A 25,320-nucleotide genomic window follows, 5' to 3' on the forward strand; every position below is an offset into this window, starting at 1 on the left:
TAGAATAACGACCTCCGGATGGTCGAAACCACCAAGAAATCATTAGATGAAGAAAACGTTCATGTAGGTCTAGGACACTCGGACTATCTCTTCTTTTATAACGAGATCCTAAAACCTGTTTTTCATTTAAAATACCATCGTTATCTAATCCGAATGTATTGGCTATGTAAACCGAGTCAATATATAAGAATTGTCCTAGGAGGTAGGAACGAATTCCTATAGTTTCGGTTTCAGTTTGGTTTTTAACACAAACGGCATTAGAATAGAAAATACAAACAAGTTAATGGTAAACGATGGGTTCAAGGTCAAAGAGTTTATCAAATTTCCACTCTTGTAAAAGAGGAAGATATTTAAAATTGATAGCTAACATAGCTTGACGAGAAGGAATACGTTCTTCCCGGATTTTGTAAGAGTCGAAATATTGATAATACCAAAAACGATGATTTCTAGGACCAATATGATTGAAACACGAATTTTGGATAGTCAAGTTAGGATCAATGGGATTAGGATTAGAAATTGGAATAGGAGGAGGATTTGGAGGTGGATTTGGTTGACAGTGTGAGCGACTAGATGATGACCTAGCACGTTTAGGATTGGACATGGTTTAGGAAATCAGAATAGAATGGATAACCTGCAATTTAAAACACATGTATGCAATTCAATCAATCCCAAAACTCAATTGAGTCCTCAATATTTCAAGGTTCTCTAAATCAATCCTAATGGGCAAAGTTTTTAAAAACTTTTGAAAAATACGGTTTTGAGAAACAATATATGTATAGTTTTCATAACAACAACATAATTTAATCAAAACACAATAATTTGAAAATTAACAATTTTTTTAATTTCGAAAATTAAAAAAACAATTGGAAAATTCTTGTGTTTTTGATGAAATTAGTTGTAATATCTAGTTTCTAATCACTAAACAATCAATGCCCGATCTAAAGTTCATCCTAGAACTAATTAAAACTAGTCCTATGTTCAAAATTAATTAAATAGTGAGTTTAGAAAATTTTACCTTGAAGGATGAGATTGAGTGGATTTTGATGTTGTTTGCACGATTTTAATGATGATTGCAAGTTTAGGAGATGATATTTGAAGTGAATTCCGATTAAAATCGATGATTTGAGGCAAGAATGGAGATAGGGAGAGAGTTTGGTGGCAAGGAAGAAAATATAGGGTTTTTGAGGATTTTGAAGGGTTCTGCCCGTGTATAACTAGAACCCCAGGGGGTATCAATTCCCCTGTGGGGGGAATCAGTTCCCCTTCAAAGGGGGAATCGGTTCCCTCATGGGGGGGTCGATTCCCTCTGCACCAAAATGCTAAAATCCGATTTTAAACACCCAAAATGCTAAATTAATTTCCTCTAGTGGTATTGGCAACTCATATATTGAAAATTAATCATGTTCAAACAATTAAATTAATCTTTAAATGATATTTGAACATAAAATTAATTTTTCATTAAGAATAATAAACTCCCCCTAACTAATAGCAATGAATTCAATCAAAAATTACTATTATAAGCATTTTTCAATATTTATTAAAAGTGCTAAAATTATTTTAAACACTAAGTGAAGATAGGTCAGTTAAACCTAATTCTCTCCTAAGTGTCCAAAATCTTTCCTTATCTAAGGGTTTTGTAAAAATATCTGCTAATTGGTGCAAAGTATCAACAAATTCTAGAGCTACATCTTCCTTAGCGACATGGTCTCTAATGAAGTGATGTCTAATTTCAATATGTTTAGTTCTAGAGTGTTGGATGGGATTTTTAGTGAGACAAATAGCACTAGTATTGTCATACTTGATAGGAATAGTACTTACTTCAATTCCATAATCTAAAAGTTGTTGTTTCATTCATAAAACTTGTGCACAATAACTACCAGCTGAAATGTATTCTGCTTCAGTGGTAGATAATGCAACATAATTTTGTTTCTTTGAAAACCAAGAAATTAGCATATTTCCAAGGAATTGGCAAGTACCGGAGGTGCTTTTCCTATCTAATTTGCATCCTCCATAATCCGCATCTGAGAAGGCATGCAAGCTAAAGCTAGAGTCTCTAGGATACCAAAGTCCTATACTAGGAGTGTCCTTAAGGTATCTAAAGATCCTCTTAACAGCTAGTAAATGTGATTCTTTAGGACATGATTGAAACCTAGCACACAAGCAAACACTAAACATAATATCCGATCTACTTGCGGTTAGATAAAGCAATGAACCAATCATGGATCTATATATTTTAACATCCACACATTTACCTCCTTCATCCAAGTCAAGCTTTATAGAAGAACTCATTGGAGTGGCATAGGGTTTCCCATTTTCCAATCCAAATTTCTTGAGCATATCCTTGACGTACTTAGCTTGATTGATGAAGATTCCATCTTTTCTTTGCTTGATTTGGAGTCCCAAGACCCCATCATGCTCATCTCGAACTCACTTTGCATTAGCTTAGAAAATTCTTGGCAAAGAACATCATTAGTAGAACCAAATATTATATCATCAATATAAATTTGAACTACTAATAAATCTTTACCTTTTCTCTTTAAAAACAATGTAGTGTCAACCTTTCCTTTTGAAAAACCTTTTTCAATTAAAAAATTTGACAATCTTTCATACTAAGCTCTAGGAGCTTGTTTTAAACCATAAAGAGCTTTTGTCAATTTTAAAACATGATCCGGAATATTTGAATCTTCAAAACCTGGAGGTTGTTCCACATACACTTCTTCTTTTATAAAACCATTTAAAAATGCACTTTTAACATCCATTTGATATAATTTAAATTCATGAAAACATGCAAATGCTAATAACATTATAATTGCTTCCATCCTAGTTATGGGAGCGTATGTTTCATCATAGTCTATGCCCTCTTCTTGAGTATACCCTTGAGCAACAAGTCTAGCCTTGTTTCTCACTATATTACCACTCTCATCAAGCTTATTCCTAAATACTCATCTAGTACCTACAATAGATTTATTACTAGGCCTTTCAACTAATGTTCATACTTTACTTCTCTCAAATTGATTTAATTCATCTTGCATAGCCATAATTCAATGTTCATCTTTTAATGCTTCTTTGATGTTCTTAGGCTCTATGCATGAAATAAATGCAACATAATTACAAATATTTCTAAGAGAAGATCGAGTTGTTACCCCTTTGGATGGATTACCTATAATTTCACCATCCTTGACATAGTTGTACTCTCTTGGATAAGATACTTCCCTTTCTTCAATGGTTGGATTCTCAAGAGGATCATGAGTTTCCTCATTTTTCTTTTCTTCCTTTGATGATGGTTCTTCAACGTCATGTCTAACGTCATTTGTATTTATAACACCTACATCATCATTCACACAAGAATCCTTCCTCGGAAGGGGATTATCATCGAAAACAACATGTATAGACTCTTCTACAACTAAAGTTCTTTATTAATACTCGATAAGCTTTAGAATTTAAGGAATAACCCAGAAAAATTCCTTCATCACTTTTAGCATCAAATTTTCCAAGGTTCTCTTTACCGTTGTTTAAAACAAAACATTTATATCCAAAAGGATGAAAATAACTAATGTTAGGCTTTTTATTTTTTGAAAATTTCATATGGAGTTTTCTTTAAAATTGGCCTAATCATTACTCGATTTACAACATAACAAGTAGAATTTGTGGCTTCCGCCCAAAAATATTTTGGCAAATTATTTTCACAAAGCATGGTTCTAGCCATTTGTTCTAAAGTTCGATTTTTCCTCTCAACAACTCCATTTTGTTGAGGGGTTATAGGTGCTGAAAAATTATGGCTAGTATCATTAGAATTACAAAATTCAATAAATCCAAGATTTTCAAATTCAGTTCCATGATTACTTCTAACACTAGTGATAGAGTAACCTTTTTCGTTTTGGATAATTTTTGAAAATGTGATGAAATGTTCTAATGCTTCATCTTTTGTACTTAAGAATAGAACCCAAGTATATCTAGAATAGTCATCTACCAAGACAAATGTATATTGTTTTCCACCCAAGCTAGTAATTCTAGTTGGCCCAAAAAGATCTAAATGGATCAATTGTAAGACTCTACTAGTTGATACATCATTAATAGATTTAAAAGAAACTCGCTTTTGTTTTCCTTTAGCACAAGCATCACAGATTTTATCATTATCAAATTTAAGCTTAGGCAACCCTCGAACTAAATCACCTTGAATTAGCCGTTGCAAAACACTCATACTAGCATGTCCTAGTCTCCTATGCCATAACAAATCATCATGCTCATCCCTAGCAACTAGGCACAAAATAGTCATATTAATAAAATCTAAATGTATCATGTATATATATATATATCACTATTTTATGACCAACAAACATAATCGAAAATAGATGCAATGTTAATCAATTTTGCAATCATTTAAAATAAAACATTGTATCTTTTATCAAATTTATTTTTCAAAAGATTATGCTTTTAACTCATTCACATATAAAACATTATGCAATGTTGATTATAGAGATTAAGAGAACATGCATAAAGTTTTTGAAAATGTTATGCATTAAAACTTTATAATATTTAAACAAAAAATCTATGCATAAACATTAAGAAAAAAAATTCAGGTCAAATTTTGCAAAACCAAAGTTTTTGAAAATCGATATCAATTGTTAAAGAGATATCAATTACATTTAAAAACAATTTTGACCAAAAAATAATATGATGAACTAGAGTTTATAAATCATTACCCAAAAAAATTACCATGTTCATCATACAATAATTTTTTTTAACATACATGAGATAAAACATAATTCAACATTTTAAAAACTCATGCATGCATAAACTAAATGAGCAACCAAATAATAAAAACATTAAGTTTAGAGGTTACCCATTCCCTTTTTATGTGTGGCTAGAGCATCTTGAATATCATTATTTTTATCACTATTGCTCTCACACACCTACAAGAGACATTTAAATAGATTTTGGTATCCAAATTGCTTTGGATCCTTGAACATTAGTTTCAATGCCTCTTGTTCCTTTTGGAACTCATACTTGTCTAATTTTAAATCGTTTTCCTTTCTTTAAAGGACAAGTATGTTCCTTATGACCATGATAATGACAATGTGAACATATTGTCATTATTGAACTAGATGAATTATTTAGAATGATCTCTTTTTCTCTTGTTAAACATTCAAGCTTATCTTTCAAATTGAAATTTTCTTTTTCAATACTTTCAAATTTCATTTTTGATAGTTCTAAATCCTTCTTCAAGATTTCATTTTGATTTTCAAAATCCATTTTCATTTCTAGAAGAAGTTTGTTTAATTTGAAAATTTCTTTTTCAAAGTTTTTAGATTTTATTTTTGAAAGCTCTAACTCCTTTCTCAACATTTCATTTTGATTTTCCAATTCTGTTTTAGCTTTTAAAAGAAGATCATTTTAGCAATAAATTTAGAAATCAATTTATTGTATTTGGAGTTCATGGTCTCAAACTCCGAAAATAATTTATCATAAGAATCTTGTAACTCATTAAAAGATTTTGAATTTGATATATTTGAGTTAGAAGATACCTTTGGCTCTGTGAGAGCTAATAGAGACATCACTTTTATTGGTTCTTCATCTTCCCTGTCTTTATAGATCTCCTCAAGCTTATCCCACATTTCCTTGGCACTTGAACAAGAAGATACTCCTTTATATATATTAGGATCAATTACACAACACAACATGTGCATAGCCTTTGAGTTTTGTTGAGCTTCCTTCCGTTCTTGAACACTCCACTTCTTTGCCTTCTTAGTAGGAGAGGAATATCCTTTCTTGATTATCATCCAAGATTCCATATCAAATTCTTTGATGAATATCATCATACACCTCTTTCAATGACGATAATTTGTTCCATTGAAGTGTGGAGGCACGTCTTCTATAGAGAATGAACCGGAAGTAGACGCCATCTTTATCGATTTAACTCTTCCCGGATCGACTCAAGAGGCGATTAAACCTTCAAATGAGTGAGGCTCTGATGCCAATTTTTGAGTTAATCGATTGACGGAATTAGCCAAGAGGGGGGGTGAATTGGCAATTAAAATTTTGGTGGAAGCTTTTGCAGAAAATTGAAAGTAATTACACAGCGATTTAGAGTGGTTCGACTTTATCAACCAAAGTCTACGTCCACTACCTTAGCTATCCACACTAAGGATTTTCTAACAAATTCACTAATTTTTTCTTTCTTTTGAGGACAAAGAGTAACCTTACAGCTCCCTCAAGAATTATACCCCAAATTCTTGAGCACACTCTTTTTCAAAGAGAAATACACAAATTTGCAAACTTACAAGGTAAAATGTTTGCATAATTCTAGAACAAGAAAAGAACACTCAAAGATAATTACAAATGAGCACAAATGGTGTTCTTGAAAGAAAAATGAATATTGAAAGGAAAATTGGCTTGATTTGCACAAACTTGGTGTTTGATGCTTTCTCTCTTGTTTCTCTATGATTTCTTATCTTTCAAAGGCTTCAGAACTTGTTTAAATACACCTTGAATCACTTCTGAACGTTGGGGATGATTAGTGAAGATCATATAGCCGTTTTAGTGTAAAAACAATTAATAAAACAGCTTAGAGCGTGGGGGAAATCGGTACCCCCTATAGGGAATCGGTTCACTAAGTGTAAAATTCAAATATTTCGACTGTTATACAAGGGGGAATCGGTTCCCTCCGAACATACTGGAATTCTCGGAGCCAAACCATTCAGGGGGGAATCGGTACCCCCTTGGGGGGGAATCGGTTCCCTCTGAGCAATCTGGAATTTTTGGCTTTGAAATGGTTCAAAATACTTTGTAAAATTATTTTAAAATTGTTTTAAGATTAAAACTTAATTTTACACTTGAGTAAGGATTAAAAATGTTTTTTGAAAGATTTGGAGTAATGTTTTGATATTCGAATAGTTATATCAAATATACTTAGAAAATTATTTGGAAAATCTTAAAATTCATTTAACTTAATTTGTTATATCGAAACATCAAAATGTTTTCAACAGGTATCCTAGAGACTCTAGCTTTAGCTTGCATGCCTTCTCTGATGCGGATTATGGAGGATGCAAATTAGATAGGAAAAGCACCTCCGGTACTTGCCAATTCCTTGGAAATATGTTGATTTCTTGGTTTTCAAATAAACAAAATTGTGTTGCATTATCTACCACTGAAGTGGAATATATTTCAGCCGATAGTTGTTGTGCACAAGTTTTATGGATGAAACAACAACTTTTTGATTATGGAATTGAAGTAGGTACCATTCCTATCAAGTGTGACAATACTAGTGCTATTTGTCTCACTAAAAATCCCATCCAACACTCTATAACTAAGCATATTGAAATTAGACATCACTTCATTAGAGACCATGTCGCTAATGAAGATGTAGTTCTAGAATTTGTTGATACTTTGCACCAATTAGCGGATATCTTTACAAAACCTTTAGACAAAAAAAGATTTTGGACACTTAGGAGAGATTTAGGTTTAACTGACCTATCTTCACTTAGTGTTTAAAATAATTTTAGCACTTTTAAGTATAAATGAAAAATGCTTATAATAATAATTTTTGATTGCATTCTTTGTTATTTGTTAGGGGGAGTTTATGTTGCTTGATGAAAATTAATTTTATGTTAAAAAGAAGTTTAAAGGATTAATTTGATTGATTGAACATGATTAATTTTCAATATATGAGTTACCAATACCACTAGAGCCAATTAATTTAGCATTTTGAGTGTTTAAAATAGATTTTTGACATTTTTGTGCTTCATGCATCGATACACCTAACAGTGCATCGATGCATCCTTGAATGTGCATCGATACACCATGAATGTACATCGATGCACAGGGCCATGCATTGATGCATCTGTCGGGTTTTGGGTTTAAAAGGCTTATTTTTCTCATTTGGTTTAAACCCTAAAAAACTAAACCTCTCTAGTCGCTCGTCCCTCTCACTCTCTAAATTATCTTCTTGCTCAAAATCAACGAAATTTTGTTGGAATCTTCAAGCTCTTCAACTCCTAATCCTGCTTTTATCATCAAATCGTGCAAAACAACATCACATTCCCTCAAATCCAAAATTTTTCAAGGTAATATTTCAAAAACTCTATTTCATTGATTTTTGATCTTAGGACTAGTTTAGATTAGTTCTAGGATGAACATTATATCGGGCATTGATTGTTTGATGATTATAAACTAGATTTTACAACCAATTTCATCAAAAACTCACAAATTTTCAATAAATTTTTGAATTTTCGAAATTAAAAAAAAATCAAAAATCTGATTTTAGTTTTTAAATTTGATGTTTTTGATTTAATTATATTGTCTTCATGAAAAACTATACATATTATAATTTTCAAACGTTGTTTTCTAAATAGTTTTTCAAAAACTATGCCCATTAGAATTTGGTTTAGAGAACCTTGAATTATTGCGGACTCATTTGAGTTTTGGGATTGATTAAATTGCATACATGTGTTTTAATATGCAGGTTATATTCTTTTTTCTGATTCCTAAACTATGTCTAATCCCAAACGCCCTAGAACTTCATCGAGTCGTTCTCGTTCAAACCAACCTCCTAATCTCGTTCCTCCTCCACCTTCATCTCTATTTGGATCTTGTTTTAACATGCCTGAGCATCGTAGAGACGAATTGTACCCTAGGTACAGAAATTCTTTTCAAACTTATAGAATCCGGGAAGAGCGTATTCATTCTCTTCAAGCTATGATATATATTGACTTTGAATATCTTCCGAATCTTAAAGCTTGGAAGTTTGATAAAATGTTTCAGCTCAAACCTATCGTTTATCAACAGTTAGTCCGCATTTTCTATTCCAATGCGGTATGTATTCAAAACTAAACTCAATGTGGGACTATAGCCATTAGATCATATCTTTTAGGCCAATATATTAATATTGACCCCGCGATTATAGCTTCACGTTTTGGATTAGATGATGATGGGTTATATAATGAGAATGAAACTGTAGATTATCCCTATGTTCCAAACGCTAGTGTTAGTACTCTACGATCTCATCAGGATCGCTTTCTTCATCTGATGATCTCTTAGTGGTTTAAACCATCCGGAGATAGGTACTCCACTCTTCGTATTAGGGATTTGTGGTGGATGCACTGTCTCAAGAATAAGATCAAAATCAATCTACCCTACATTATATCCAGTCAACTAGTTGATGTCATAAACATTGTTCCTTCAAAACATGTCGAAACATTAGTTTATGGATGTCTTCTTAGTAACCTCTTTATCAAACTTGGTCTAGACGTCTCTCTCTACAATCCTATCCCACTCCAAAACCAAATCAATCTTACTTTCTTGAAGAAAACGGATTGGAAACAAGACGAGGAAATCAGTCTTTGGGTATTTTGACCCGGTAAGCAAACCCCGGGAGCTAGCTCTTCACGAGCTGCTCCTAGCTCTTCTCGAGCAGCTCCTAGCTCTTCTCGTGCTCCTCCTCCTCCTCCGGCACCGGCTGCTGACGATGATCCTGAGTTTCAACAACTTATGCAAGATATCGACGATCACGTTCCAGACGATGAGCCTGCACCGAAACCGGCACGGCAAGAAGATCAAATGCCACCATATTTTTTATCCTTCTTGGAGTCATTTGATCTAAGGTTTGCCTCCATGAAGTCTCATATTACTGAGTTTCAGTGGGAGATGCGTGAACGTATGGACGCACTCACTCTTGAAGTTCGAGCTCATTATCCTCTTCCTCTCGATCCTCCGATGGAGTGAATTTGTTTTCTTGGATTTTCAAACTTGGATTAATTTTTTATATTTTTGGATTGTTTGTTTTGGATTGATAAATGTTTGAATTTGTTAGGAGATGGATGTTTTATGGATTTTGAACTTATTATATATATATATATTTGGTTTGTTTTTATCTTTATTATTTTGAGCTTAATGATTATTAATTTTTGCATCATATTAGTTCATTTTGACCAATTATGCCATTTCACATTTAATTATGAATATTGTTTATGGAACTAATGGGTAATCTCTCTTTTGATTGTGATCTTAGCAGCTTAAGTTATATATATATTTAATCAATTGGATATGTTATTTCAAAACCTTGTTTAAATCAATTTTTAAGTCTTTTTGATTTAACAAAAAGGGGGAGAAATATGTTAAGTGTTGTTTTAAAAGGGAGAAGTGTCATAGTAAGGGGGAGCAATTTTTCAAAATTGATTTCAAATTTTTAGAAAATCTTAAAATAACACAAATGTTTTGTTATATCAAAAAGGGAGAGATTGTTGAAAACGTTTTTGTGTTTTGATATAACAAATTAAGTTTAAATGAATTTTAAGATTTTACAAATGATTTTATAAGTATATTCGACACAATTATTCGAATATCAAATCAATTACTCCAAGTCTTTTCAAGATCAAATTCAAACCTTACTAAATGTGTGAAATTGTGTTTTATACTTCATATATTTTTGAAACAATTTTCACAAAGTATTTTGAACCAAAATCAAGCCTAAAATCAATTTTTCAGAGTGATGCACCGATGTACCAATCCATGCATCGATGCACCATGAATTAAATTGAACATCGAATGCATTTCATGCATCGATGCACATACCATGCATCGATGCACTGAGGATTTTATGAAAACATCGAATGCATTTGATGCATCGATGCACCAGCCATGCATCGATGCACTCTGGCTATTTTGAAACATCGAATGCACTTGATGCATCGATGCACTCTTAGTGCACCGATGCACTAAGGGTCCAACGGTCAAAATATTTGAATTTTACACTGATGCACCGATGCACCATGGGTATGCATCGATGCACTGACGCTCCCAACTGAATTTATTAATTATTTTCACACTTAAACGACTATATTGACTACACTAAGCATCCCCAACATTCAGAATCATTTGAAGGTGTATTTAAACAAGCTTAGAAGCCATTGATCAAAAACAAGAAATAACAATCAACAAGAATCAAGAGAGAATCAAAGAGAAAGAATCAAACCTCAAGTTTGAGCATTTCAAGCCTATTTTTCATTCAATATTCATTTTTCTTTCAAGAACACTACTTGTACTCAATTGTATTCATTTTTTAGTGTTCTTTTATTTGTTCTAGAATTGTGCAAACAATCTACCTTGTGAGGATTTCCTTGTAAGTTTGCAAATTTGTAATCTTTTCTTTGAGAAAGAGTTTTCTCAAGAATTGGGGTATATTCTTGAGGGAGTTGTAAGGTTATCTCTTTGGCCTCAAAAGAAAGAACAAATTAGTGAATTTGTTGTAAAATCCTTAGTGTGAATAGCTAAGGTAGTGGACTTAGACTATGATTGAGAAAGTCGAACCACTCTAAATCGATGTGCAATTACTTTTAATTTTCTGCAAAAGCTTCCACCAAAATTTTAATTGCCAATTCACCCCCCCTCTTGGCCGATTCCGTAGATCGATTAACTCAACAGACACCCAGTGTATATGGTAAGCAATTCGGAGCATCTTTGACTCGAAGACCTAGAGTCTTCATAGGTTTACGTTTAGGCTATGGCTTATTGGTTAATAAATGATAAACAAGTGAATAAGCTTATGGAATACATGACAAGTATATTGGTAAGAAATTTATATGTGATTCATATCATGTTCATATTAGTAGCATGATTGGAAATGCATGTAAAGTGATCATAATGCATTGAATATTGTTACTCATTTATATTTATGTGTTGCATTGCCTTGAATATTTCTATAATTGTCTCACTAAGTGTATACTTAGCATGTGATGATTTTCACTCGTAGGTAAAAGATAGCGAGAAGAGTAAGGAGTTGAGCTTGGCATCAATCATCAAGGGATAATTACATGTAACAGTGATGGAATCCTATAGTATTCTAAAGTTTCTAGCTGGCATGTATATGAATAAGGAATGCCTGCAGACTATTAATATAATCAATATCAAATATAATTTAGTATGTACAAATATTATGATACTAAACTATGTTTTGATTATTACTTTAAATGAGATTTTAAATGAGACAATTTTTATTTATTATATGGAATAGAGTAACAACCCCGTTTACTGCCTAAAACTGGATTTGAAACAGAAGTTGAAATGTTATATTTTTATTTTCCAAGTTTACTTATTTTATAATAAATGTACAAATATTGAATTTGTGAAAGAAATTAGATTTTACCTATTTTAGGTTAAGAAATGTTTTGATTATTTGATGTGACATCTATGAATCGTGTAAGGAAAATTATACGGGAAATGGGTGTAACACTTTTTGCACTTTGATCACGCCTTTAAGGTACTCCACTTTGTTGATATCAATCGTCGACTTCTATTTTAGGTTTGTTAAATACTGATTTTTTTAGTTATTTTTTAACCTTTTTTCATGGTATTTGGATGCCTATCTTGGGATGGGCATTGGATAGGATGCCATCTTTTTTTAGGCTCATGTAAAGTCTAGGTGTACCAATATTAAGATCAAATAGATGATGCAATATTTCTCCAAGATAAATGCTTAGGGACGGTTTGAGATCATCGACCCCATATCACACTCCTGATTATGATAGATTGCATCAGAGGTCTCTATATTTTTAGAAAAAAAAATTAATGTGTCCTATTATTTTTCTCTTCATGTAGTTTTCCAACTCAGAAATCAAACTCAATGTGATCCTTTGACCAACATTTTTCGTTGTTTTATAATTACGGTGTTGATATAGTAGTTTACGGTGTTTATGTGGTGGTCTACGGTACTAACGTGGTAGTTCATCTAGGGATTGGAATGAAACCCGGATCTGACAGGTTCCGACCGGGTTTTTTCTTTTAAAATTCACGTAACAACCCGGAAAAATTTAGAATAATATTAAATTGAAATTGGAGGTTAATTGTGAAAATTGGTAAATTATGAGGACTAAATTGAAAGTTTTGAAATTTTGAAGTCCATTTTAGAAGTTGAAAAAAATTCAATGACCAAGCCCTGAGTTATACCTTTGAGTGTCGGCAGGTTTTTCTTTTAAAGGAAATGAATTGGTTTCTGCGTGAAAACACAGAAAACCAATTCAGAAATTCCCTTTCCCCTACACCAGTTACCAACCTCGATTCCGACGCCGTCCGAATTTCGATCGTCATTTTGAAACCACCGTTGTGTTCATCATCGAGCGAGGAACAAACCCTTCAAATTAATTGAAGCGAAACGCTGCTAAACGTCAGGAATTTCCAGTCAAAGTCTCGACGTTTTATTTAGCTCGATCGCCGGGAAAATCTCAAATTCATCGCTGATCGTTGCTTTGTTTACGACACCTCATGCACCATCGTGTTCCTTGTGCCGTTTCGAGTCCGCCGGTGTTAACCTTGGTCTCCGTCGACGGCGGCACGTGAGGAGGTGGAGCAGTCAAAGTTTCGGCCAATTTAAAATCGAGCTCTCCGCCGTTCAAAAATTGGAACCGATCGTTGTAAGTATCTCGAAATCGCTCAAAATAATTTGTAGAAATTTTTCTGTGATTTTTAGAGCCCCGGAGGATGTCTCACGCGCCACCGTAGGGAGAGTGAGCAGCTGGAAAACTGGTTTGACCGATCTGAATCGGTTTGACCGGTCTGAACCGTTCCGACCCGACCCGACCGTTGACCGTTAACTTTCTTTGACCAACACTTGAAATGGCTTTGACCGACCATTAAACGACCGTTAATCTTTTCCGAGTATACATATTCTGATAGTTTTCGACGTTCCGAATCCGTTTCTGAAGTCCGTTTCGTCAAATTCGAACCCGAAGGCCTCCAAATCGATGGTCAAAGTGGTTGACTTTGACCAATAATTTAAATTTTCAAAAAGTTATACTTTATGTTTTTCAACGTCCTGATTCCGATTCTGTAATCCGTTTGACCAAATTCAGACTCGAAATCCTCTAAATTAATAGTTAAACCCTGAAAATACTTATATACTTAAGAATTTTAGCTTTGAACAATTAAGTAAGATTTGGGACTGATAAATTATTATTATTTGAAGGTATAAGAGACTTTTCGGATCGTTCGACAGTTCAACCTAACTCTTCTAGATCAGTTAAACCACGTTCAAAAACTATAGCAGAGCGTTGTGAAACCAGCAATCAGTAAATCTACTATTTGAACCTATTATCGAGGTGTGTTCCCTAAGTACTATTTAATTATTTTATTTGTTTTGAAATATGGTACATTGAAAGATATGATTTACTGTTTATTGATGGTTTATGGACAATGACTGATATATGATTATTGGTTTTCACCTATATATGATTACGAATTTATGGAAATTATGCTTATTGCATAAATTATATTGATTGAAAATATTGATTTAGGGTTGGATTGAATTACAATGGTATAGCTCTGATCAAGCTAATAAACAGTACGGACCTAATGTGACTCTTGGGCAGACTCGCGAGCCCAAGATGCTTCATTAGGTTGGCTTTCTTTGTTGTGTGCTTAAGGTAAGCTATATGGACTTATGGACTTACGGACTTAAGGATACAAGCTCTAAAGCCTATCCTTAGGTTGGCTTCCTTTTTGATATGTGCTTAAAGTAAGCTATATGGACACAGTTTTGGGAACTGCAGATGGTGCACAAGAAAAGGGTTTAAATTATGATTTTCAAAAGTTAAACTCTATTATGAAATTATGATGGTTTACTGAACTATTACTCGTTTATTGTACCTATTGTGATTTTATGGTAATGTGGGACACACTGAGCCTAGCTCACCTTTCGAAAATATTTTTCCCCCTTTCAGATACTGTTGGTTAGATACCCCGGATTGAGCACTTGGAGGATCAACATATCTCTTGAAGTATATTTGATTGTAATGTTTTTATCATTCAGGTTGACTTTATTTTGGTGACATGGACCTTATTTTAAAGTATTGGATTTTATAGTGATTACACTTTTGCTATTAATATTCGGTTTATCGTGATTTTGATTTTTAAGACATGTTTTAAATTAATTTTTTTTACTTATTTGTATTATATTTATGTGTTGGGTTTTGATAGTATAATATCATGTCATTTATAATGTGATTTTACAATGATTGAATAACGGTTTCAGAAAATGTCTCTAAGAATCATGTATGTGATCCACTAGACTTAGTCGAAACGCATAGGCCGGGTCTAGGGGGTTACAATTCAGGTTAGGATCGGGTTCGGGTTAAACACTAAAAAAATCTGACCTGATCTAACTCGATCCGGTATATATTATTAATGTATTTACAAAACTGCCACTATATATGTGTGTGTGTTAGGGTTTCTTTATTTTCTCTCTCTATATATGTGTGTGTTAGGGTTTCTTTATTTTCTCCCTATCTCCTTTTTTTCTTTTTCTTTTTGTTGCCCTTCCAAGTACCACTCTGGTTTTTTTCTTTCAATTCTTTTCCTTTCCTTTACTATGTATTTCTTCTCATTGATTTAATCTTCTACTTTTCATCTTCTATTTTCCATCTTCCTTTGTTCTTCTATTTCTTCTATTTGTTAACCATTTTTTTCATTGAATCTAAAATTCTAAAACTTAGAAACTAAAGACTCGAATCTCAAATCCAAGACATATTGATTCAGTCGAGAGTGGTAGCTGCGAAATCAAATATGTTTCTCTTTCACTGCAAATTCATGAATTCGATCCTAAAGTTTTTTTTTGGTACACATATTTTTTGTTGTATTTTAATTCAATATTTTATAAATTTATTGGAGTATAAAATAGTTATATTTTACTCTAAATTGATAAATATAAGAATGAATTTTAAACCTTAAATTTCTTTTGGTTTGAATCTGTTGATTTTTTAGTTTATTTCATTTTGAATGAACCCTAATTAATGGGTTTTGCATGATTTTAGAGCTGACTTTTATGGTCGGGTCGGGTCGGTTTTTGTTTCAAAAAATTGGGTCGGGTGGAACATTTCTAAAGTCGAGTTTGGGTGAAGTATAATATTCGGGTCGAAGTCGAGTTGGCCAAAAATCCGACCTGATCAGACCCATGCCCACCCTAAGCCATCTTCCGTGTTTAAGTTACCAATTTAGCTCATCTGCTATGTCAAGTTATCAACAATTGTAGAGCGTCACGTCAACACCGTGAACTGTCAGCACCGTAACGATCAACAATGAAAAATATTGGTCAAATGGTCACATTGGGCTTAATTTCTAAGTTGAAGGGTCACATTGAGAGAAAAATAATACGAATGTCACATTAATTTTTTTAAAGTACAAAGATATCTTATGCCTTTTTGCTTAAATGAAACAAAACATATTAGGTTAATCATATGGTGAAATTACCACATTCGTTCTCTTTCCTTACAAGAAAATCGAACAATTCCCTTTTATTTACAATTAATGATGTATACCAAATTAAAAAAAAAAAACTATAATCACAAGATTCTTCACAAAAATTAAAGGCATTAGTTGGTGAGTTAAACACCTTAAAAATCAAGGAGTAATTGAGGGAGAATTCTTTCTAAATGAATTGCTTCCACCTTAGCACCACCCTCTCCTTCAGCAACCGTAGCAGCTCGCTGCACTGCCTCTGTTTCAAAAATAAACAAAGAGTTAATTGCATTATGTGTCCCCAAACTATGTCCCTTCTTTTAAATTAGTCCTTAAACTTTTAAATATTCCAATTTCATGCTCAAACTATGACTCTCATTCTGTATCAGTCCTTAAACTTTTGAACATCCCAATCTTATCCCCAAATTATGAATCTCATTCTAAATCAGTCCCTAAACTTTTAGATCTTCCAATTTCATCCCTAAATTCATCTAAATGTATAATCCATTTCAACCATATTTTAAACTATTTTTTTCAAATATATAATAAAATAGCTTGGCCTAATGGTTTTATTAATAAGAGATGTGCCTACTATATACCTATAATTTAGAATAAAATTGAAATGTTCAAAAAGTTCAAGGACCAATTTAGAATGAAGATCACAGTTTGGGGATGGAAATGAAATATTTAGAAGTTTGAAGAATAATTTAGAAAGATAGCCATAGTTTAAGGATAAGATTGAAATGTTTAAAAGTTTAGGGAGCAATTTGAAATAGAGGTCATATATTAGGAATGTAAGATGCAACTAACTCAAAAAAAAAACTACCAAAAAAATAGTCTAATTTAAATTCTGCAATAAACACTTTTTTAAATACAAAAAGAACCTGTAATGAAAATCCGAACGAGTTCGCAACTCAGCTTTAGAGCATTTGGATTAGCTGCAATCAGATTGATTTCAATAATGGTAGATTTATACGTACTTTGAAGCATCAGTCAATGTTCAAATTACTAGAACACATTGAACACTAATTATTAGACATAATGATAAAAACATTCTTAGCATCCGATTAAATCGTCTTTTTGACTCTTAATTTTTTTTAGAACATTTTATTCTAATTTTTATTTTAGAGTAAAAAGATTGTTACGAAATCGTCAATTAATAAACATTAATTTATTAACTAACTTCTGATTAGATAGTCACTTAACTCCTTTCTTTTAGTATTTTAATCTCAACATTCCATTTGAAGCAAAAAATCTTTTCATGAATGAAAACCGTCAGATAATAAAATATTAATTTGTTTTGTTAAATAGCATTTGACTAAATAGTTACTTTAGTCCTTATGTTTAAACATTTTAGCATTAAGGTTTTATTTTTAGACAAAAAATTCCTTTATGAATGGAAACCATTGATTAACAAAGTGTCAACACTCCATGACATTTTTTCCCTAAATGAAATGTTGGGCCAAAATACTTTTCTTAAAAAAAGAATAAGTGTTAAAACAACTATTTACTAAAATATTATGGGAAAAGTTGCTCATGTAGGGCAGGGAAAAATTATTGGCTCATATGGGGTCTCGTCGGATTTATTTCCTGATATAATGTGAATGCTACAGTGCTAGTCGGGAGACGCCGGGAACACAATACATTTTCGAGAAGTCACGAGGACCACAGTGCGTCTTCTGTTTTGTTCCTATGGTAATATTGGCATTCCAACAACGTGAAGAATGGGGAAGACGTATTGTGTTCCCTGTGTCTTCCCTACTAGCAATTTTGCTAATATTACGAGTGTTTTTACCTTAAAATAAATTATTTCAGGTAAAATGCTCTAAATAAAAGTAAATAATAATCAAAATAATTATTTAATCAAACGTTAGGATATTTTTTCTTTTACATTGTATTTGATTGTTTTTATAAGTTTAAATTTATTATTGATCAGATTAAATATTGTAAAAATATATTATAAGAATAATTTATGAATCAATTCGTTCAATTTATAATATTAATATTTGAACCTGTTTAAGAAATAAATTTACCGAATGTTGGTCGAATCTTCTTTGATGTTCCTGCTACAACCTACGATTAAAATTAAAGATATCAGTGAAACAAGTGATGAAATGCGGAAGAACAAATCAGTAATGAAGGTACCTCGGAATCCATGGCGTCGGTCTGATGAAAATCGATTCCTTCACGCTCTGGAATTAAAAACACCGAAACCCTAAGTTTTAGATTATGAATTGAGGTTAAAATGGAAGGAGAAAACGGCGAGATCGATCAAATTGCGAAACCTTGAGCTTTTCTGGTCCAAATCTGCTTGAAGATGTCTCTGGTCAAATCCTTGAAGGAGAAACAAATATGCATTGATGCCAAACAAATCGATTCGAATAAGAAAAACATAAAAGGAAATTGATACAAAAGAGGCGGAGATTACAGGTTCAAGAACGGGAGTTTCGTGGTCATCCATGGCGGAATTGATTTGATTTTGTTCCTCGATCTTGACTTTTCGTCGCTTCTTGTCCATCTGAATCGGCTGCGGTTGGCTCAAATTGATGTGATTTGCGATGATTTTCAAAGAGATATAAAAAGGGAAGCCGAGAAATAGAAGCCGCCATGGCTCAGAGAGCTCAAGGGTAGAGCGTATCTCTTGTGAATTGGAGGGTCAACCTTCATGCACATTTTTGTTTTGGATAAAATATAAGAATGACCATTTCTATTTCAGTTTTGTTCACTTTTGGTCATCTATTTGTAAAACATTGTGTTTAGGTCATTTACGTTAACATTTTAATTTTATTATATTTTGATCATTTACGTTATCGATTGGTATATATTGATCACTGAGTCGTTGTTAGGTTGATGACACAAAACATTAATAAAATGAGTAATTTCTAATTTGATCTCTAAACTTTTGATAAAATATCAATTTAACCCTTAAACTTTAGGTAAAATATCATATTAACCCTAAAAATGTTAATATTTATAAATAAGTGACCATTTTGGTAATTTACCCTTTTTTTCAGAAAATTGCCTTTTTGAGTTTAAATATAAGAATTTTAAATAGGAATTTGGATCCAAATTTAGTTTTCAAGTTGTTTAAGGGCTTCAATTGGAATTAATATTTTCTAACATTCATTTTCAAATTGAAGTGTATATTAAAATTAAAACTTCTACTATATTTCTAATTAATTCAATCAAGTATTTATTTCTAATTCATAACTCATCAAGTAATTTTAATGGTCAAAGGGAGTGTTATTCTCTCAGAGGTCTCGGGTTCAAGCAACGACCCTTACAATGTGTGTTTATTGTCAACTGATAGAGAGAATTTCAAACAGATATTATCTTATAATCCCTCTACACTAATAAAAAACTATTCTAATTCAAAATGGAGCTAATTGACTTGAAAAAAAATCTAGCCTAATGCAAAACATATTATTTCACACATATTTAATCTATTCATTTTTTGGGTTGAAAGAAATAAATCACAAATATAAATAAATGGATAAATCACACAAATGGTCCTTGACTATAGAATATTGCTTTATTAAGCGCATAGACTATTAAAAGTTACAAATAGTCATCTGACTATATAGAAAGTTATTTTTTTAGTCCCCGACTATTAAAAGTTACAAATTGTCACCCGACTATTCATTATGTCCCAACTCATCCTTTTTCGTTAAAAAATTGATGATATTCTAAGCTGGATGTTAAGTTCTTGATTGTGATATGATAAAATTCGATCCCAAAATCTCAAATGACTATCATATACTAGTCATCATGTTGACATACAACTTAGACAACCGCCAGTTTTTAAGCAAAAAAAAAAGATGAGTTTGGAATATAATGAATAGTTGGATTACTATTTTGTAACTTTTAATAGTCGATGACTCAACAAAACAACAATTTATAGTCGGATGATCATTTTGTAACTTTCAATAGTTAGGGACTTAAAAACAGTACTCTATAGTTAGAAGACCATTTGTGTACTTTACTCTAAATAAATTTGAAAAAAAGACAAGTAAAATTATTAAATTATTATTATTCCCATAAAATTATCTTAAATCTCTCATAATTACAAAAATTCCCATATTTTATGGTATAAGAAAACTTGTAGGAAAATGACAAGTCAATAACTTGTAAACCCTTCTTCCCATGCATTAAAATTTGTGTACTTATAGTTTTTTTTATTAAACTAAGGTGATTACAAAGTAGTATATGTTCTAATTACTCTCAATTATTTGACAATGAATGTTCAATCACCCTGCTGCAACTGCTGGTGCTCGAACCCACAACCTCTAGGAACAACAACAATTCCTTTAATCAGTAAGATAAATTGGTTCGTGCAATCTGATAAATTTTCAAGATGGATGAACTTAAAAAAAAATTAAGACATTAAAATAAATTATCAATATAAAATACAAAGAAAATATTTAAAATATACGAGCATTTAAATTTTTTAAAAGAAGCGACTATCCCCACCTGCTCCCTTAAGTCTATATTTGATTCCTAAACCTTTAAATTCTAAAACCCTGAATCTTAAATTTCTAACTCTAGACCCTAAATCCATAAAGATTAAAACATACCCTAACTCTAAAAGATAGAATTATGTAAATTAAATTTACACAACTTGTGTATCAATTATTTTTCAAATATTATAATTATGGAAATTTAAGAACAAGGTTATACAAAGCACATTTCTACTTGACTCAACAATACTACGACTTATATGATTATATGATATAAAGGAGTAAATTAAACATGACATAAAAAACAGGCTTAATAGCAAATAAGTACTTGAAGTATACCATCTTTTACATTTAAGTACCTAAAATATTTTTTTGTCAAAATAAGTACCTAAAGTTGTCTTTCTGATCAAAATAGGCACTTAATGTATTTTTTGATCAAAGCATGTACCTAAAGTACTCAATTTTTTCATCTAAGTACCTAAAATATTCTTTAATTAATTTCATATGTTAAATTTTTTAAAACTTTTTTTTATTAATACGTGGTAAGTACAAGGCAGTATTTGTTTTTTTATCAAGTTGATGCTTGTTTTCTTTTAAAATTAGAAAATTTATAATTATTATAACATCATATTGATTATTTTGTAATAATTTGATAAATATAATAATAATTTTTGTAAATTCAATTACCGACACAACCATTCAAATATAATCAAATAATCAAAGTTTTATTTATATTCAAAATCGTCCCATCTCCATCTGTTGATTTAATCAGATAAAGTAATTGATCTCTTAAATAAATTCAAATATTTAAATATTAATATTATAAAAGAATAAATTAAATTAAGAAAATCGCCTCATTAATAGATATTTGTGGAATACAAAGAATTATAACAATATCTTTAAATATATATATTTAATTATATTATTATTATCACCATAAATCTAAATTTAACCTAACTTTTATCTTCCAACTTTTTCTGACCCAAATATAATTTTTAATATAATCATATAAAATTAAATTAAATCAAAATTCACCGTATTCAAATCAAATATATTTTCAATGACCACTGACGCCCTAAGTTCATCATCGGATATAAATAGAATGATCCTTCATTTAGAAGTGAGTAAAACTCGACTCGATTCGAAAAATTGATTTTTTTACTAAACTAAACTCAACTCAAGAAAACTCGATTCGGATTGACTTCGAGTAGTAATTTTATAAACTCGACTCGAATAATTTCAAGTTCAAATCGAGTTGTGGAATATAACTCGAAATTTTTAATAATTATTGAAATAATTTTTAAGTTTAATATATGTACATCGCATATGAAAAATATATGAAGAAATATATATGTATTGTATATAGTTATAAAAATCATTTAAATTGGAATCAAATAATATCATAATATTATAAATATTTATAATTAAATTTAAACATAAACTCAAAAATTCGACTCGACTCGACTCAATTCGAATAAACTTAAAAAAATTCAAGTCAATTTGAAATAATAAAATAAAATCGTCAACTTGAATAACTCAAAATTTTTTGACCAAGCTCGATTCGAATAATATCGGACCCTCACCGCTGCGGCTCCGCTCACAAATCTAAACATTATTATTGGAACTGATTCAACAGGAAATCATAGAGCCACGTGTAATAAAGTGGGACAACCTGGATGTTAACGGTGTAATCAATTTTTAATTTTGTACTTTTATTTCTCTATTATTGCATATAAGGACTTGAAAAGTTTCGCCTCATTCGTTTCACGACCTCTATTTTCAAAATTTTCCAAATCAAACCACTTCAGTCCCATAAAAAAAAAAAAAAAAAAGAGAAAATAACCTCAGTGACCAAAAATCCCATATAATATACGATTTTAACCAACTTTTTCCGGATTTGCCAAAATGACCAACAAAATCGCAATGCGATCGCTAATTCGCAACGCGATCTCCATTATCGCAAATTCGCGTTGCATTTCGCGTTGCGATAGTTGGAAATCGCGTTGCGATGGTATACAATGTCGTTGCGATTTTCCCAATTCGCAATGCGAATAAGTAAATCGCAACGCGAATTGGGAAAATCGCAATGCGATACTGACTATCGCAATGCGATACTTACTATCGCAATGCGATAATGCAAAATCGCAACGAGATACTGACTTTCACAACGCGATTCTGACTTTCGCAACGTGATTTACATAGCGCCATTCGTATTAACGCGTATTTTTTTTTCAAATTCCAAACACGAATTTTTTCTTAATAAATCGGAAACTGAACCGTCCACAGTAATCGCAACTCATAACCTCAAACCCAAAAACACAACACTCAGTCCCATCTCCATCTCTCACTCTCTACGGCGAAATTCGTCCCCATCTCCGAAGATTTCCGTCCCCATCGCCGGCGAAATCCCTTACAACCATTCACAGTCAAAAATCCCTCACAATCATTCAGAAGTGAAAAATCAACCTCCGAGGGTTAGTTTTTTTATTTTTATTTTTGAAATTTTTGCATTATTTTAGGTTTTTCATATTGAGATTGATGATAAGTTTACTGGTAATTTCAATAATAGATTAACCATTTCACTTAGATTTCTTATTAAATTCATTCGATTGCTGCCAATACTGCTAAACTGTTTAGCCTGTGAAGTTAGTATTTGTCTTTGCTTTGTCTTTTGGTTGAAGTAATGCAGAAGAAGAATAGTTTCGAGAATGAAAATCGCAACGCGGAAATAACTATCGCAACGCGAAATAAAAATCGCAACGCGAAACCAAAATCGCATTGCGATTTTCATTTCGCGTTGCGATTTTCATTTCGCGTTACGATTTTTATTTCGCGGTTGCGATTTTCATTTCGCGTTGCGATTGTCTGGTCGCGATAGTCATTTCGTGTTGCGATTCTCTCGTTGCGATAGTCATTTCCGCGTTGCGATTCTCATTATCTCGTTGCGATTTTTATTTCAACCAAAAGACAAAAACAGTGTTGCAAATTTTAGTTTCAAGAATAAACTACTATTTATGTTTATTGTTTTGTTTTTGGTATATCTTGACAGTGTAATTTTTGGTATATCTAACTTGGTATGTTTATTGTTTTTTTGTAGAAATTTTTTTCGGCTTCATTGACATTAAGGAATAAAGTTTGCCTAGCCACTACAATTGCTTCGAAGCTTTCACCTGCACAAAGAAAATTGTTTGAAGAAACCTGCTTCGGGCCATGGCTGAGAGTACAGCATCCGGGTGGAGATGCTAGTTTGACCCATTTGTGGCTTCAGACCATGACTAGCGATCTACCCGACAGTATACAACGTGGTGAGGAAGAGATATGGTTTCATTTTCCACCGGCGTATACTTGTTTTGGGCGGAAGGAGTTCTGCTTAATCACTGGTCTACGATTCGGACACGATGATGTAGGCCGGTACACTCGTCATATCACCCGCCCATCATGGTTATCCAAGGTTTTTCCTGATGAGTCAATAGAGAAGCCGAACTTACACGTCGACGACATGAAGAAATTGTTTAATAAGAAAGATGGTTTTACTCGATGAATGACGTCGATGTTGTTCGAGTATGCCTTCTACTACTTTTGTATGCCGGCTTTTTAGGCAGAGAGGCCAGACAACCTATTCCTCAGGAGCTAATATTATTGGTAGAGGACCTAAATGCATGGAATCTGTTTCCGTGGGGTTCGTATATATGGAAAGCTACCTGGACTAAGTTGTCGTCTGCCTTTGATGACCACAAAAGTTTGCGGGGCGATGGGTCGAAATACACTTTGTCAGGCTTTGTTTGGGCCTTTAAGGTAAGAATTTCTATATAATGTTTTTAAAATTATAATTAATTATTTAATAATTACTAATGTTTGTTATTATATTGTTTGTAGATTTGGATATTCGAGGCTTTCCCCAGCATGCAGACATATGCATTAAAATCCTCAGATGATATTCCTAGGGCTATTTCCTGGAAGAGGAAACGTATGTTGGATTGGGAAGACTTAATACCATATGCGACAATAAATAATGTAAGTTAACACAAATACTATCATATATAAACAAGTTATTAATAGTAGACGTTTAACTTTGTTTTAGTTTTTATATTTTTAGGAGGCCAACACTCCATTAATGAGACTGACACCCACGGAGGCTGAGCTTGCCACTGATTGGTGGCAAGCTAGTCAGCGTTTTTTGATGGCACGAATGATGAGCAGCCTCCACTTCCTCCACTTCGAGAGCCATCACCTCACCCAGAGCCATCACCTGATCGACCCGACTATACACCTCTACAACGAGAGCCATCACCTATCCCGTCACATCATCGAGTCTCTTCTCCACCATCACCTCATGATAGGCGACCGACAAAGATGCCACGACTTCTATCTCCCTGTTCTCCACCTCCACGGGATGAGTCAAGGGAGTTACGTGATGAGGTCAATGCCTTGCGTGAGGAGATCGGTACTCTACGCGATAACGATGGTGCATGGCGTGTGGAGGTGTCTACTTTACGTGGTGAGGTTGCCGCTCTACGTGAGATGGTAGTATCGTTGCAGAATGAGGTTCATACTCTACGCAACGAGGTAAGTTTAAGATTTTCCATATTTAACTTGATGATAAATTTACTCGTAATTTCACTTAAATTAACCATTTCACTTA

General features: G+C 32.4%; 1 protein-coding gene across 2 annotated transcripts; it reads right to left on the minus strand.

The window, feature by feature from the left end:
* Nucleotides 1–16,280: 16,280 nt before the first annotated feature.
* LOC120184836 (protein MHF2 homolog) lies at nucleotides 16,281–18,842 on the minus strand. Of its 2 annotated transcripts, none has more exons than XM_039189215.1 (6): nucleotides 18,650–18,842; nucleotides 18,507–18,528; nucleotides 18,367–18,413; nucleotides 18,255–18,294; nucleotides 17,106–17,159; nucleotides 16,281–16,480 (listed from the first exon to the last, which is right to left on the minus strand). In XM_039189215.1, the coding sequence occupies exons 1-6, from the start codon at nucleotides 18,737–18,739 to the stop codon at nucleotides 16,377–16,379; spliced, it is 357 nt and encodes a 118-aa protein (XP_039045146.1). In that variant the 5' UTR covers nucleotides 18,740–18,842; the 3' UTR covers nucleotides 16,281–16,376. The 2 variants fall into 2 exon arrangements, with proteins under 2 accessions (XP_039045146.1, XP_039045145.1); XM_039189214.1 differs by having other exon boundaries at nucleotides 18,507–18,555.
* Between the last annotated feature and the right edge of the window lie 6,478 nt (nucleotides 18,843–25,320).

This window comes from Hibiscus syriacus, unplaced genomic scaffold (genome assembly GCF_006381635.1).
Source record: "Hibiscus syriacus cultivar Baekdansim isolate YM2019G1 unplaced genomic scaffold, ASM638163v2 tig00112957_pilon, whole genome shotgun sequence".
Taxonomy (NCBI): Eukaryota; Viridiplantae; Streptophyta; class Magnoliopsida; order Malvales; family Malvaceae; genus Hibiscus; species Hibiscus syriacus.